The sequence below is a fragment of the Triturus cristatus genome, chromosome 1_2 (assembly GCF_964204655.1).
Source record: "Triturus cristatus chromosome 1_2, aTriCri1.1, whole genome shotgun sequence".
NCBI lineage: Eukaryota > Metazoa > Chordata > Amphibia > Caudata > Salamandridae > Triturus > Triturus cristatus.
In genome coordinates, this window is record NC_140580.1 from 343,303,473 (window position 1) to 343,317,462 (window position 13,990).

Genomic DNA, 13,990 nt, shown 5'->3' on the forward strand with positions numbered 1-13,990 from the left:
ACCGGTCGACTAGTACATAGGTTATTGCAAAATCGTATTCGATTTGCAAAACTTTAGTGCGCAAAATAAGACCGCTTTCCGCAAATCGAACGTTAGTTCATATGGCAAAAAGCACTTTCTCATCCTGTTATTCCATTCTATAGATAATTCCAACCAGTTTAACTGATAACGAAACTTTTGCCAAGAACCCGGAGTGTTATTAGAAATCTATATTTTTTAAACCGAAAAATTCTAAGTAAACCTTCTTTGCTTCTCATGGTGTATTCCTATCTAAAGCCAGTGTAACTACTATCCATACTTCATGTAGCTGTCGACATTAACTGCACTAAAATGCCCCCAAAGAAAGTGGTAAATATATTCTAGCACTCACTTTTCCCCTTGCTTTTATGAGTATGTTTAAACTCAGTGTATAACTGTCTCCTTATGAGCCACAAAGTGCCCTATTTGCTAATGTTTGCAATGAATTGAAATTTCAAGCAAGGATCTGGAATTACTTCATGTTGTTGTTTTTCTTTGCTGCAGAAGGCGCCTCAAATGATTGTGGACGACTTGCTTGTGAATGTGACAAGACAGCAGCGCTTTGCTTCAAGGCAAACTTGGACAGCTATAACTTGGAATACACATTCGATTTATTCTGCGAGGAGAGCATTCCTGCGTGCTGAATTCCCAGTTTTACTAATAATCAACATTCAAATGAAAAAGGATAATCAATGATAATCCTGGGACCTAAATAAAAAGAATTCAAGCCAGACTTTTTATTCTGTAAATCTTTGTCAGAGGTATGCATGATTCAACTTGTATGATGTGGGTCGAAAGGCAGTAGAAGGTGGATCAAAGCTTTGAGAAGTACATCTAATGTTGCTTTTACCACACCTCTTGTTACCCAGTTTTCTATCAGCCTGCACCTTAGAGTGTTAGAGGATCCCTGACTTCCGCAAACAAGTCTCTATACCCAAATAAGCATCCCACTCTCATTGGAAGCGGCCTTTATAACACAGGCTTAGCCATGTGTGCTGTTTCCCCACCAAGTGAAACCACGTTCGCCTTAAACGCGCATATGCCTTAACCACGCATATGCGTGGGTAAGGCAGTGCGCAGTCTGGATGTTGGGATGGGCCGGCACAGAAAGAGGAGGGATCGGGAGAGGACATGGTCTGGTAAGTGGGGCTGGGGCCGGGTTTTGGTGGGGTGGGGGTAGTGTTTAAGGGTTGTGGTAGTTTTTAGGGCTCACGGGGATTGTGGTAGTTTTGAGTGCCTAGGGGTGGTCAAGTAGTTTTTAGGGATTGGAGGGGTAAGGGTAGTTTTTTGGGCTCAGGGGTGAGTCGGGGTAGTGTTTCAGGTTCAGGGGGTTCAGGGCAGTGTTTAGGTCTCGACGGTCGGGTGCAGTTTAGGGCTCAGGGGGTCATGTAGTCTTTAGGGCCCAGGGGGGGTTGGGGTAGAGTTTAGTGCTCAGGGGGAGTTAGGCAGTTTGTAGGGCTCAAGTTGGTAGTGTTTAGGGCTCAAGGGGGGTCGGGGTAGTTTTTAGGGCTCGGTCGTTTTTAGTACTCAGGGTGTTGGGCTGGAGTGTGATCTTTACCATGCACCCCTTTACCGGTCATTCCTTTACCACAAAATTGCATGGTAAAGGCATGCGTGGTTGGGACAGTGTTGTAGAGGCATGCGTGATTTAGCCATGCGTGCCTCTGTCATACAATCCACTCTCACACCACACCATTCCCTAGTGACTCCTACCTGCATCTTAATATGTTTTCCTATCCTGGCCATGTAAACACAGGCTGGTACATTCCCATAGACAATTATTGACCACAAAAGGATAAGGCAGAATTTAACATGAGAAAACCTAACAGCTGGTATAACACAGGGACTTGGCGATGTGGCTAGTGCAAGGTAAGTGGTTTTTGTTATTTGTAATTCAAGTTTACCTCGTCGTCTGTCGACTAACCCCCCTCCCAACCCCGTCTCACCGCTCTTACCTGCACGGACTCTGCCTGATTTCAGAAATGATTACCATTCCTTTAGAGTGGAAATATTAATGGTGTAATTTAGCTGTCACTCGTTTCTGGAAAATTATGCTTAAGCCTGGAACCCACAGCCAACTAGAATCGCCAGCAGGGGAGGCCTGCATCAGCCTCCGCTCCCCTCCAGGCCCTCAATGGGAAGGATCAAGAACATGAAAGCCATATATTTAGAATGATTTCAAGTCTCTCAAGATTTTCCAAAGCTCGAGGGGCTTGAAATCAAACTGGCAGGAGAACCCGCATGCCATTATTCAGTCCTCTTGACTGAAAGTGAGTTTCGCCCTGCGCCAATGCCTGGATTCAATTTCTTTTAAGGAAATTGTTATGTTTGAACTTGGCTGGCATTCTTAGTATGTTAAGTGAATGTTGGGAGCTTGGAACATTGGGGGGGCAGTTAGAGGAAAGGATTTGTAGTGGCTGGCTGCGCTGCTCTGTACTGGTGTTTCAGGATGTGGAATAAAGTTGTTCATCAATTGTGTGGATTCACATTGCAAACTTGGCTATGACTGAAATACCTACAGCATACCTGCCATCTTGAAGAACAATCTCACTGTGTGAGGAGTGGTGGGCCTTGAAGGGGGCGGGGCCTTGTGTTGAGAAGCACCTACTCTAAACTTTTGAACTCAACCCTGATCCCAAGCCCCCTCCGCCCAAAAAAATAAAAAGCTTGCTGAGGCTGGTGCAGATGCCCTGGGGAGTTTACACACACCTTAATAGACGTCAGCAGTTAAAAGCCTTGGAAAACTAGCTGGAAGACCACTATTTACAGTGGTTTTCAGCTCGTTTTCTCTGCCATTGTGTGATATTGGCTCGTTACCGGGAGACCGTGTAATGGGAGCCGATATCGTGGGTCACGGGGTGGCACATTGTTTGCTGACAGGTATGCTGCAGTATCCTACGCATCGATCAACAATTTTGTCTCGGACCCTGCAGGATATTCCCCTTACTGCAAGAGTGCAGTATTTCCTTACTGCTTAAAGGCAAATTCACGCAGCATAGTCTGGAAGAGTATTTACCTACTAGTTGCTGCAGTATGTACTAAATCTTCAATTATTTACCATTAATTGCATTGTTTGTTTTGCAACGTTCCAGCTTGTCTTCCTTTAACGGTGGCGTTACGTGTATGCTACGTCTATTACCAGTACACGTACCAAAGCTGCCATTTTGCCTTGGGGAATTTTTGCAAATGTGTGTTCGACGCCATCACATTACAGCCACAATTATGTGTCGCCATTTAGCCTTGGAGAATTTTGCAAGTCTGCGTGCAACATCATCACCTTATAGGAACAATTACGTGCCACCATTTTAACAGAAATAATCCACTGGTGCGACTTAATGAGCACATTACATTACAAGCATCATGTTGGATTACTTATCACTGAATAAAACGTTTGAAGTAGTCATTTTTACCAGATCAGTCTTGAAGGATATCTTTTCAACAACCTTCTTCTCATTTTGACTGTCAGGAGTCTACAACGGCAGATACTTGGATTATATATATATTTGTTTTCTTCATATAGTAGCCAGTGGTGAAGCATGAACAATGACTAGTTCCGTGTTGTGAAGTTGGGACACTGAACTAGACCACTGCTATGTACCTTTACATTTTTCTTTTTTTCTTTCATTGTTTTTTCGTACATGCTAAAATGTCATCACAGAATGATTCACTTATCCCCCTTCCCCCCCAACCCTTCTGGCCTGCTGGTTGTGGAACGTGTATGAAATGGGCTGAATGGAAGTAACAATTTCTTAATTATATAAAAACAATAGATTAAGAGAGCAAAATATCAGCAAACCAAAAGAAAATAATATTTTTGCATTCAGTTGCTCTTCAAGAGTTAAAAGGTGTATGAGAACATGTCAAAAAAGTGGGAGGAGACAATTTCGATATGTTTGAAAAAAACATTACTGATTTTGATAATTATTTTACACATGATGTGTGTATCTGCAAGCAAAAGGAAAATGAAACCATTGATGATTATATGGCTGCCCTTAAGAGATTATCTTTAAAGATCTTATATTTGGCAATCTACAAGAAGATCTCATTAGAGATCAAGTTGTCGTGCACTCTAGGGAACAAACTATCCAATAAAGGTTGTGGGTTAGTGGGGATTCTGAACTCAAAGAAATCCTTGCTATTGTTAGATAGGCTGAAATGTCTAGAAGGAGTGCCAAATAAATTAAAGCAGGTGAGAGGGAAAATATCGAGAAAGTTATGGGGAAGGTAAAAGTAAGAGACAATAAAGATCAGAAACCAAAATCTAAGGACCAAGATAAGTTAAAGAAAATCTCAGATGTTACCGTTGTGACAGCAAATTCCATTTAGTATATGATAGGGCGTGTGCTGCTTTAAAACACAAATGCTCATTTTTGTGGTTTAACAGGGCGTTATTCTAAAGTATGTAAAAATAAGAACAAAATTAGGGTGAAATGTGTTGATTAAGGTATTCCCAATGAGAAAGACTAAAACCGGCGGTCAAAGTAGGCAGGATCGGCAGGGCACAGCGTGCCCCTACTTATTTAATTTAATAGAATCTATTCCCTTCATTTTTTTGTTTGATAAATTCTTCCCGGGACAGCAGAGATAGCCAGTGCCTGTAGATAAGGCTCAGCCCTTTGTGGCCATTTGGGGACAGGCGTGGCGGGCAGAGAAGGAAATTGACTGAAGGAAATTGACTCTGTCTTCTCCTGCTTGCCCAGAGAAGGCAAGGACAGTGTCCACTTCTCATGCTTTGCGCTGGCAGCTGCCCCCCTCTTTTTCTTTCTTCCTCTTCTTTACTCTGTTTCTGTGTCTGTCTCGCTTTTCCTCCCTTGCTGAAAATCGTGTCTTCAAGAAACAGCTCTTATCCTCTCTTTCCTCTCCTTTCTTTCATTCGTTCCCCTGTGAAATGTATTCGAAAAAGAAGAAACACTTTTACTGGAATTGTTGTCTTTCTCTGACATTTTTCTATTTCAAAGTGCAGCCTGGGGCGAAGAGGAAAAAAGGTTCACAATACAAAAAAATTGTAAATAACTAAGGAAAGCACGACAGAGTGGTCTCAGGTGGTCAGAGTGGTTTTATTCACACCCAAAAACATTAGCGTCAATTTACAGAGTTTGCCAGGAAAGCGCTACTTTCGTTTTCTCGTCTTTCTTTGAACAGCAGTGTTTTCCCTGGGTGGGTAAGTGCACCATTCCTGGAGGTACTGCAATACCTGGTTGATGTGTAGAATGGAAAACGTTTAATGTGATCCTCATCACCTGTTTTCCTTATTTTAGTTTATGAAATGTGTACTGCAGCGATGTGGTCTTTTTAAATCATACTGCTTACGTTTTGTAAGTACATAAGCAATGGACATTGAAACGGGTCCTTTCTGGGCCCTGTAGTTATGTCCTTAACTTTTCAGGCAAAACACTCTTAGATTTTTGAATAATGAGTGTGAAAGCATTAAGGTAACCATGGTGTTCCTGCTTACATTTCACATGCTTTAATTCCTCTTGCATTTCCTATGAGCGTTTGCTTTTTTCCAGGATGATGTTATTTTGTTTTGTTTTTACAGGCTGCACATTACTCTTGTCTAGTGCTCAATTCAATTTTTATTATGATTCGGAAGTCCAAGGAGGTCCACATAAAATATACAAACAAAGCTCCAAGACCTCAAATAATGCAGTTGTTTATAACAAAATAAAATATGTAATGGAACCTAACAATAAGGGATCTCATTATATAGAGTGCATAATAAATAGCAACAATAATCAGGATTAAACATACTCCACGTATAGTAAAAGTCCATAACCTATAAAATGCATGTGACCCAGAATATTTTGAGAAAGTTCAAAAACCTGAACGACATACAGTGTATATGGGGACAATTGCGCACATCAATTACAGTACAGTGCAAGGCCAGTGCAAGTGGCTTTAAACAATTGAGGTACTCTAACAGCTTCAACAGTACAATTCATAATGCCCGGAAATTCTACTTACAATGTGCAAATTATGTTACCAAGAAGTGCCATATTCAACATATCAGAGCTAAAAACAATATAGTAATCCTATAAAAAATATTTAAAAAATTGTTAAAAAAACTTAAGATTTTGAAACATACTGATTCGGAGGGTGGGGCCAAATGACAGTTCCAGGCCTCCATTGCCGTAGTGATGTTACACTATAGAAACACTAGTCTTAATAATCAACGTTGTAATTAATGGCTGTAGTAGGGGACAGACAAAAAACACATGATTTAAATCCTGCACCCAGTTTCCACACAGGTCACAAAGTCTATCCTCCCTGGCTACCCCCTCTCATGCTCCTGTTATAATTCGCAAGGGGAGCAAGTTCAGCCTTAGTAACAGGATAGTTCTACGCCCTCCATGGGGAAGGTCCCATATGACATACGGCTGAGTTTGTTTGCACCTACCACTCTCCACTATTATGTCATTCTTAGAATGCCTTAAACAGAGTACCATATCTCTTTTGTGACTAACTTCATGAACTGTTTTTTTAATTAGAGTTTTCAAATCATGCTTTGGACTTGCAATTTGCGATTCGCTAATTGGAATGCACAACAGTGTCTCAGACACTGTTTGCGATTCCTAATGCGATCGCAAATTGCATGCCTCATTAATATTAATGAGGCAAGCTCAATTTGCGACCCCTTTAGGAATGGCTAGCATTCACAGGGATGTTGGTCTCCTGGTGTCAGCAGACCACTATGTCTGTGACTGCTTATTTAATAAAGCTGTTTTTTTTTAATGCAGACCGTTTTCCTTAAAGGAAAATGCAATGCATTTAAAAAAGGAAAAATAAACTTTTCACTGTTAATTTTTTAATGGCAGGCAGTGGTCTCTGGGACCAGTGCCAGCTCTTAAAAACGATTTTCCCACATACTCACAAAGGGGAAGGGGTCCTGTGGGGCCCATTTCCCTTTGCGAGTAGTTTACCACCTACTCCAAGTAGGTGGTAAACTGCAGGTGTTTTGGGGCCGCAAATGCGACTGCAAAACATCAGTACATTGCATGTTGACTCGCTATTAGAAAGGAACGCCCTTTCCAAATAGCATGAGTCTCAAATGCTATTTTGCGAGTCAGTGACTCGCAAAATTGAATTTGTACATGCTTTTACCCTTTTTTGCTGCCACAAATGAGAGGATCTCCCATTTGCGCCCGTAAATAAGGGTTGTACAACTGGCCAAAAGCTTTTTCCCTTCAGACAAGAAACGTTTTCCTGTTTTAGCGCAGCCCGTATCGAACTCACGTCACTATTCAATAAGGCATAACCCCACCTTAGGCTTGCTGCCATAGCAAAAACACAGGTCGAAAAGGGCCTGAATTAGAGCCAAAGGGCCGCTGGAGCAGCTGCACAATCCAGGTTACAAATTTGGCGCCAAATATACCCATCCACCTTCTCAAAAAAATCCTAGTGCTGTTCATTCACTGATTCGCAAACGTAACTCAGTGAGGGCAGGATTTTCATTTTGTAAACCAATAGAACATGTGCAAAATATCTTTGCCCACCGCATTTATATAGCCTGCCAATTGTGGGGGCCTGAGATATTGCCTTACTTCTGCACTGGCCAATGTGATCACTGAGAGAGTGCGTGCTTCAAAAAATTCTACCAAATACAGGTACAACTTCACTGCATCTAGCTAATCTTTCCCCAAAACCAGTGCATATTTTTTCTAACCCTACATCCCTGGGACCTAAAAACCATGATTTTAAATTTGGAGATATTTATTTTATTAAAATAATCAAATAATGTCCTTGTTTGTTAAGACGCCTTTGTAAACCTATTGGGGTTAAATCTAACAGGTTGGTATAATCCGCCTAGAATAGACAACCGAGTTTAATTGTTCCTAACTTTGGTGGATCCCCTGTACAGTACCCCACCCTACTAGACAAGTCATTGATATAAAGAGAATAAAGGAGAGGGGCTAATAAGCATCCTTACTTCAACCCATTATAGGTTTTCAATTTACTCGACAGGGCCTGGTTCCCTCCTATCAGGACCTGAGTCCAAGTTGAGGAGTGCAATGCAATACCCATCCAAAGCAGATGCACTGGAATCCCCATTGCTGCCAACTTACTCCATAGTGTCCCTCGGTCAACCCTGTTGAACAACAAAATCTATAAAAGGCAGCATATAGGGCTATACCCTTGCCTACTGGAAATTTTTTGAAAGTTTGCAGGGCAAAGATGTTATCTAAGGTACCACTATGCTTACGAAAACCCGCTTTGTCTTTAGGTACAAGATCATTACCAAAGGCCCAATCCTGAAGGTGAAGAAGTATACTCTTAGCAAACAGTTTTCCGATTGAAACCAGCAGGAGAGGTTTTACGACCATTTTTCATATAATGGCACCACTATGCATCCTTTCCTAGAGGACGTAATAGTCCCGTGTGGATAGCAGTAGAGCTCATGTGGAGCTATCTTGTTTAGTAATAGATCGTCTGGGCTCATCACCCCAGAATACCTTGCTCCTTTAATGAAGCATTCTATCTCCTTACAAGAAGGAGGACCATAAACATTCCCCAAGGGAGACTCACTGATTGACTCCAACTTGAACCTGGCCCTGAAATTTAATGAGTATAACTGTGAGATATATTGGATCCATTCAGCATCAGATATTAAAATGGCTTCAATCTACAGTCACAGTATTCAGCTATTAGAGCCCAATATTTATGTGAGTCACCGGAAAGTGCAACCTCTCTCAGTTTAATCCATTTTAGATCCTCCACTCTACGTTCAAATGCATTCAGTCTCGTTCTTACACGCTTCAGTCGATTGATTTTCCCTTTGCCTCATCAATGATGATTTCTTAAATTGGTCCCTCACTAAGGAATTCAGCTCCCAAACATTTTTACCTCCCAGGAGGTGGCCACCAAGTGGTTAGTACCATTAGCTTGTTTCTTACTTCCACATGATCTAAATAAAGCCAAATGCTTCTCAAACCAAACAATGGGATTTTCCTGTGTTGGACCAGATCTCACATTTTAACAAGCCCCACCAAGTTTGTCAAATTTTTATTTGACAAAACGTACACCCATTTGTTTTATTATATACAATATTATCATCTCTAGGATTCCAGAGCTTAATCATCTTGAGTTACGAATTGATATCCGCTGAAAGAATGCTGTGATCACTCAAATTTGTCCTCAGTACCTTAAACTCTGTACATGCTTCAAATAATTGACAAAATTCCACGATTTAATCAATTAGTGACTGCCCACAGGAAGAATGAAAAGTAAGGGAGCAGGGTAGTCTGCTGGGAATCTCCCATTGAAAATACCAAGATCATTAGTTCTCAGACAATCTAAAAAAACTCAACCCTCGTCTATCTGATCTCATATGACCGGGAAAAGTTGTCTCAGGAATAGTTCGTACAGCTTCCAGCTCCCGGGTACAAAAAGCGAGAAAGTAACAATTTGAGTTTTTGTCATTAAAATCTCCCACCATAATTAGCAATGTGCATACTTCTGAAGTACTGATTTTATGCACAAAAAAGAAAATGGATGGACCAGGAAGGGAGTCAATTGCCCTCCCAGGGTGAATATGTACGTTTACCATTAAAGAAGGTTGAGTACTGATCTTCTATATCATTACCCAAAGCCAGTTTTATGCACATGCAGAAATTTGACGGATGGACAAAAACTGGAGGATTCCAATTTTTACTGCCGCTAAGTAAAATAGCTAGACTTCCACTTGCATGACCTTTTACTGAAGGTTTGCTACACAATAGAATATAAATAGTTCTAAAAATTAACATCTGCGCAACTCCATGTTTCCTGCTAGCAAATTATTCTTGGATAAATAACCTTAATTAACTTGGCTTGGAGCTAGGGTGTCCTAAACCTGCCATGTTCCAGGACAGAATTTTACCCAGGGGGCTACCTCTGCAGCATAGGGAGTTTTCTGTTTTCTTAGGAAGCATTCAGGAAACCAAATACCAAATTCCTATGTGCCAACTGGTCTTCCCCGTTAGATTCACTGACCCTTTGGTCATCATATCCAACAATATTAATCACAACAGAGATTTTAATATCTGTCGGATTTACAACCCCCCTACTATTCAATACAACTCTACCTAAGCCCTGTCAGTCTTTCCAATGGGAATCTATCTGAGCAACAACTGGCTCCTCAAACGGGAGAACATCAATCCCATTTTTCCTAAAATTATCAACATTAGCCAGGATGAGCATTGCATTTATGCTAGAGATAAGAGTTTCTCTGGAATTCGGGAGTCCGCTTGGAGGGTCTTGGAATACTCGCTCAATATCTTTATTTGCCTCCAATCTCAGATCCGCGATATCAGATAATAAATGAAGTAAAAACAGCCCCCCCACCAAAAGACATACCTTGATTTAGATCAATCCATACAGGGAGAGAATCCATACGTGAGAGGATTGGGGGAAATCTATCCACGATCTGCCCTACCTCTGGCGGAACTTCATTTACTTTTACTGCTATACTCTCCAAATGGACCAAGTTTATCCTTGCTTTACCGTTCTCCAATCCAGTGCCCAATCTTCCCCACTGGTTATAGTCTGTTATCCCCGTACACTTGTGCCCTTTCTCTTGCCCTTGTCCACCTAATGCTGGTCCTTCTAATCATAATAGGGGAAGGAAGAGAATTTACTGCCAGGCACCCCAGCTCTGGACCAACATGAGACCCAACTGTCTTAAACTCATTTCCATTTTGAGGCAGGGTGATTAAGTCAGGTTCCTCAGGGGCATTAGGATACCTCAATTTGTTTATCTTAAGTTTTGTAATGCGCCATATCTATTTCTTCTTCTCCTTCTGTACTTTTAACCCATCGCAGTCTGAATAAGAGGCACCCTCCCCAGGAGGAACATCATCTAATTTGGCCCTTGACTGATTAACAGTGGGAGAGTCATTTGGTGGGCCTATATCTTGAGACGTACAGGTGACCCCTTTTTCAAAAATCAGAAAAATCAGCGAAGAATTCTTGAGTGCAGATGCATTTACATTTTCCCCTTGAACAACAGGGTACCTGATTTTGTGTGGGGGGGGGGGTGGATGGAATATGTTATCTAACGCAGGGATATCTTCAGGCAGCCCAATTGAGAAAACCCCTTGGCCATTATAAGTTCCCACTTGGACTCCCATATCCATCATTCCAGATGATGCCACTGTGTTAGTCTAGGATGCCTGAGATTTCAATTCAATACCCATTTCTGCCTCCCTTAAACAAAAAAACGGCAGAGGTAAGGTGCTGCACCCCCATTAAAACCGGGGGCCTGCTGAGGTCAGCAGACCACCATATCTGGAAACTGCTTTTTAAATAAAGCATTTTTTTTTAAATGCAGCCCATTTTCCTTAAAGTAAAACAGGATTAATTTTAAAAAGAAAAATGAAACTTTTCAGTTTCATTTTTTAAGGGCAGGCAGTGGTCCCTGGGACCACTGCCTGCTCTTAAAACATATTTTCTCACACATTCACTAGGGGACCCCTTCCTGTTTGTGAGTGGTTTACCACCTACTTGAAGCAAGTGGTAAACTGCAAGTGTTTTGCAGCTGCAAATGCAGTCGCAAACCAATAGTACAAGGCAGTGAGTCTCACTATTAAGAAGGGACCCCCCTTCCTAATAGCGAGAGTCGCAAACGCTATTTTGCGAGTAAGTGACTCGCAAAATTATGTTTGTACATGCCATTACCCTTTTTTGCTGGTGCAAACGGGCCGATCTCTCGTTTGTGAGTGCACAAAAGGGTCGCACATCTGGCCCTAGGTGGTGTATTGACACAACAAAATAGTGATGGTAAAGAACTCACTAAAGCATTTGCTTAGCAAGCCTTAACCCATCAGCTAAAGGACAGTCCTCTACCATTGAAAGAGAGACACTAGCCTCTGTGTGGGCTTTACAACACGTCAGACAGTTTATATAGAGGAAAACAATGTCTAATACGCACACACCACAAACTATTAATGAAATTGATGAACACTGAAGATATGGTCATGGCCTCTACTAGGATTTCTAGAATGTCTATAAGGTTTCAAGATTTTATTTATACAGTGTAGTATGTTCCTGGAAAGAGGAACGTGACCGCAGATGACTCTAGGACGCCTCTGGATATTGAAGAAATTGTAGTGAGTGTTTGGTATGATTTCCATATTGCCTTCATGTATGATCAAGGTGTGCCCATCCTTAAGGAAACAGAGTGGAAAGAAGCATATGCCAGAGATTTCTTTTTGCAGGAAAATATTGGTTATGTTTTACATGGCTAACCTAGTAAGAGTGTTCTTACCGCTAAATTGAAGCATATGTGGGAGGTGAGGAATGAATTGTCAATGGATGGGTTTTGACTTAAAAGAGGTGACAAAGTGATTGTGCCACGAAGGCCGTTATGGTGTTGTCAAAAATAAACAAGATGTGGAAAAAAATGTTTTGGTGGCCAGGAATGGATGTTTGTATTGAAAGTTTATTAAGAGAATGTACTGCATGTGCTGACACGGACTTTATCCATGTTGAGACGTAATATGTGTGAACCTATTGTTCACAAGAAACCATGGGATAATGTAGCTATTGACATCATGACACCTATAGGACTCCAGTCTAAGTACATCATTGCTTTGATAAATGTTTTTTCAAAGTGACCAGTAATCAAAATAGTAAGTAAAGTGGATATTGATACTGTTTTAAATTGCATTGATGGTGTATCTGTGGATGAAGGTCTTCCTGCACAAATAATAATCAATAATGGAGGGCAGTTCACTTCTTATAAAGGGAGGGAGCATTTGTCAAGACTGTGCATTTTCCATGGCACCACTTCTTTAATCCTAGTGGCAATGGCTTGATTGAACATTTTAATAGTGCACCCAAAGGAGCCATTCAATTAGCTAATAGTAATGATGAGGATTGGGAATAGAGAGTAAGTAAAACTGTATGGATTTATAGGACTTCTGTGAATAGTCTGTTGGTAGTTACTCCATTTGAAATTATGTGTGGTAGATTTGCTAGGAGTAAAGCAACCCTGATTGCTTAATGGATGGAAAGTGTCATGAAATACCTTTGGAGTATGTAAGGGAAAGAATTATTAAAGCCCACAGTAGCAATAAGTCACAATATGATTAATGAAGAGGCTCTGGTAGGGTGGATGTGGAAATTGGGAAATGCTTGGAAGTAAAAAAAAACATGGAAGGTACGGAAGGGAGAAAGTCAGTATTCTACCCCTTTGCACATAACTAAGATACTTCAGAAGGCTGGTTTGTTGAGTGATGGCAAAGTTTGCAATCTGAAAACGATTGCAATATTTAAGGAAGGTACTGGTAGAACATGTATAGATTAGAATGAAAGGGAGTGTACCAAGTCACAAATGGGTGAAGGAAGTGAAAGGAAAGGAGAACAGTCCACTCAGCACATATCACTTTTTCGGAAACTTTTATCTGAATCCCAGGAAATCCTTTCTTAACAAATTATTTTTCAGGAAATCATTTTTTATGATCAGGTGGCTTTTACATTTTTACATGAATTAGGGAACGCAAGAGCATGTTATAGGGTTGCCCTGTTTCTCTCTAGAGTAATTTGCATTAGAGCATCCTTAAATAATTCAGGAAACCTGAAAACCTAATAAGGTTAGTATGCCAATTGTAATTCCATGTTTTGCTTTATTAGGGATTCCATTAGGGATTCATGATTAAATGTAAACTGTATATGTTCCCTCTGATTCACTCCCTCCGCAATTTTGAGGTCGCTTGCTTTAACTACGCTGACGACCTTCAATTAGTTTTCAAAATTGACTCCTCTCTTACGTCTGTTTCAAGATTTCTGGCTACCTTATGCTTTATTAGTGATTGGATGAATGCCAGTCAACTCAAACTCAACCCCGATAAGACCGAGTTGGTCTTGAGCGGTATCTCCAATCCTTGGAATAACAACTTTTGGCCTCCAACATTAGGTAACCCTCCTCTACCTACTGAATCCGTGAAAAGCCTCGGTGTGATAATCAGCAATGATCTGTCCATGAAATCTCAAATCA

General features: G+C 41.0%; 1 protein-coding gene across 1 annotated transcript in view; it reads left to right on the forward strand.

Annotated features, from left to right (window-relative positions):
* Positions 1-751, forward strand: part of LOC146867294 (basic phospholipase A2-like) — a 199,592-nt gene extending 198,841 nt beyond the window's left edge. Inside the window, exon 4 of the mRNA XM_085604062.1 lies at positions 523-751. Within this exon, the coding sequence (XP_085460188.1) occupies positions 523-662 (140 nt within the window). The 3' untranslated portion in view covers positions 663-751. The remainder of the gene's footprint in view (positions 1-522) is intronic.
* The last annotated feature ends 13,239 nt before the right edge of the window (positions 752-13,990 follow it).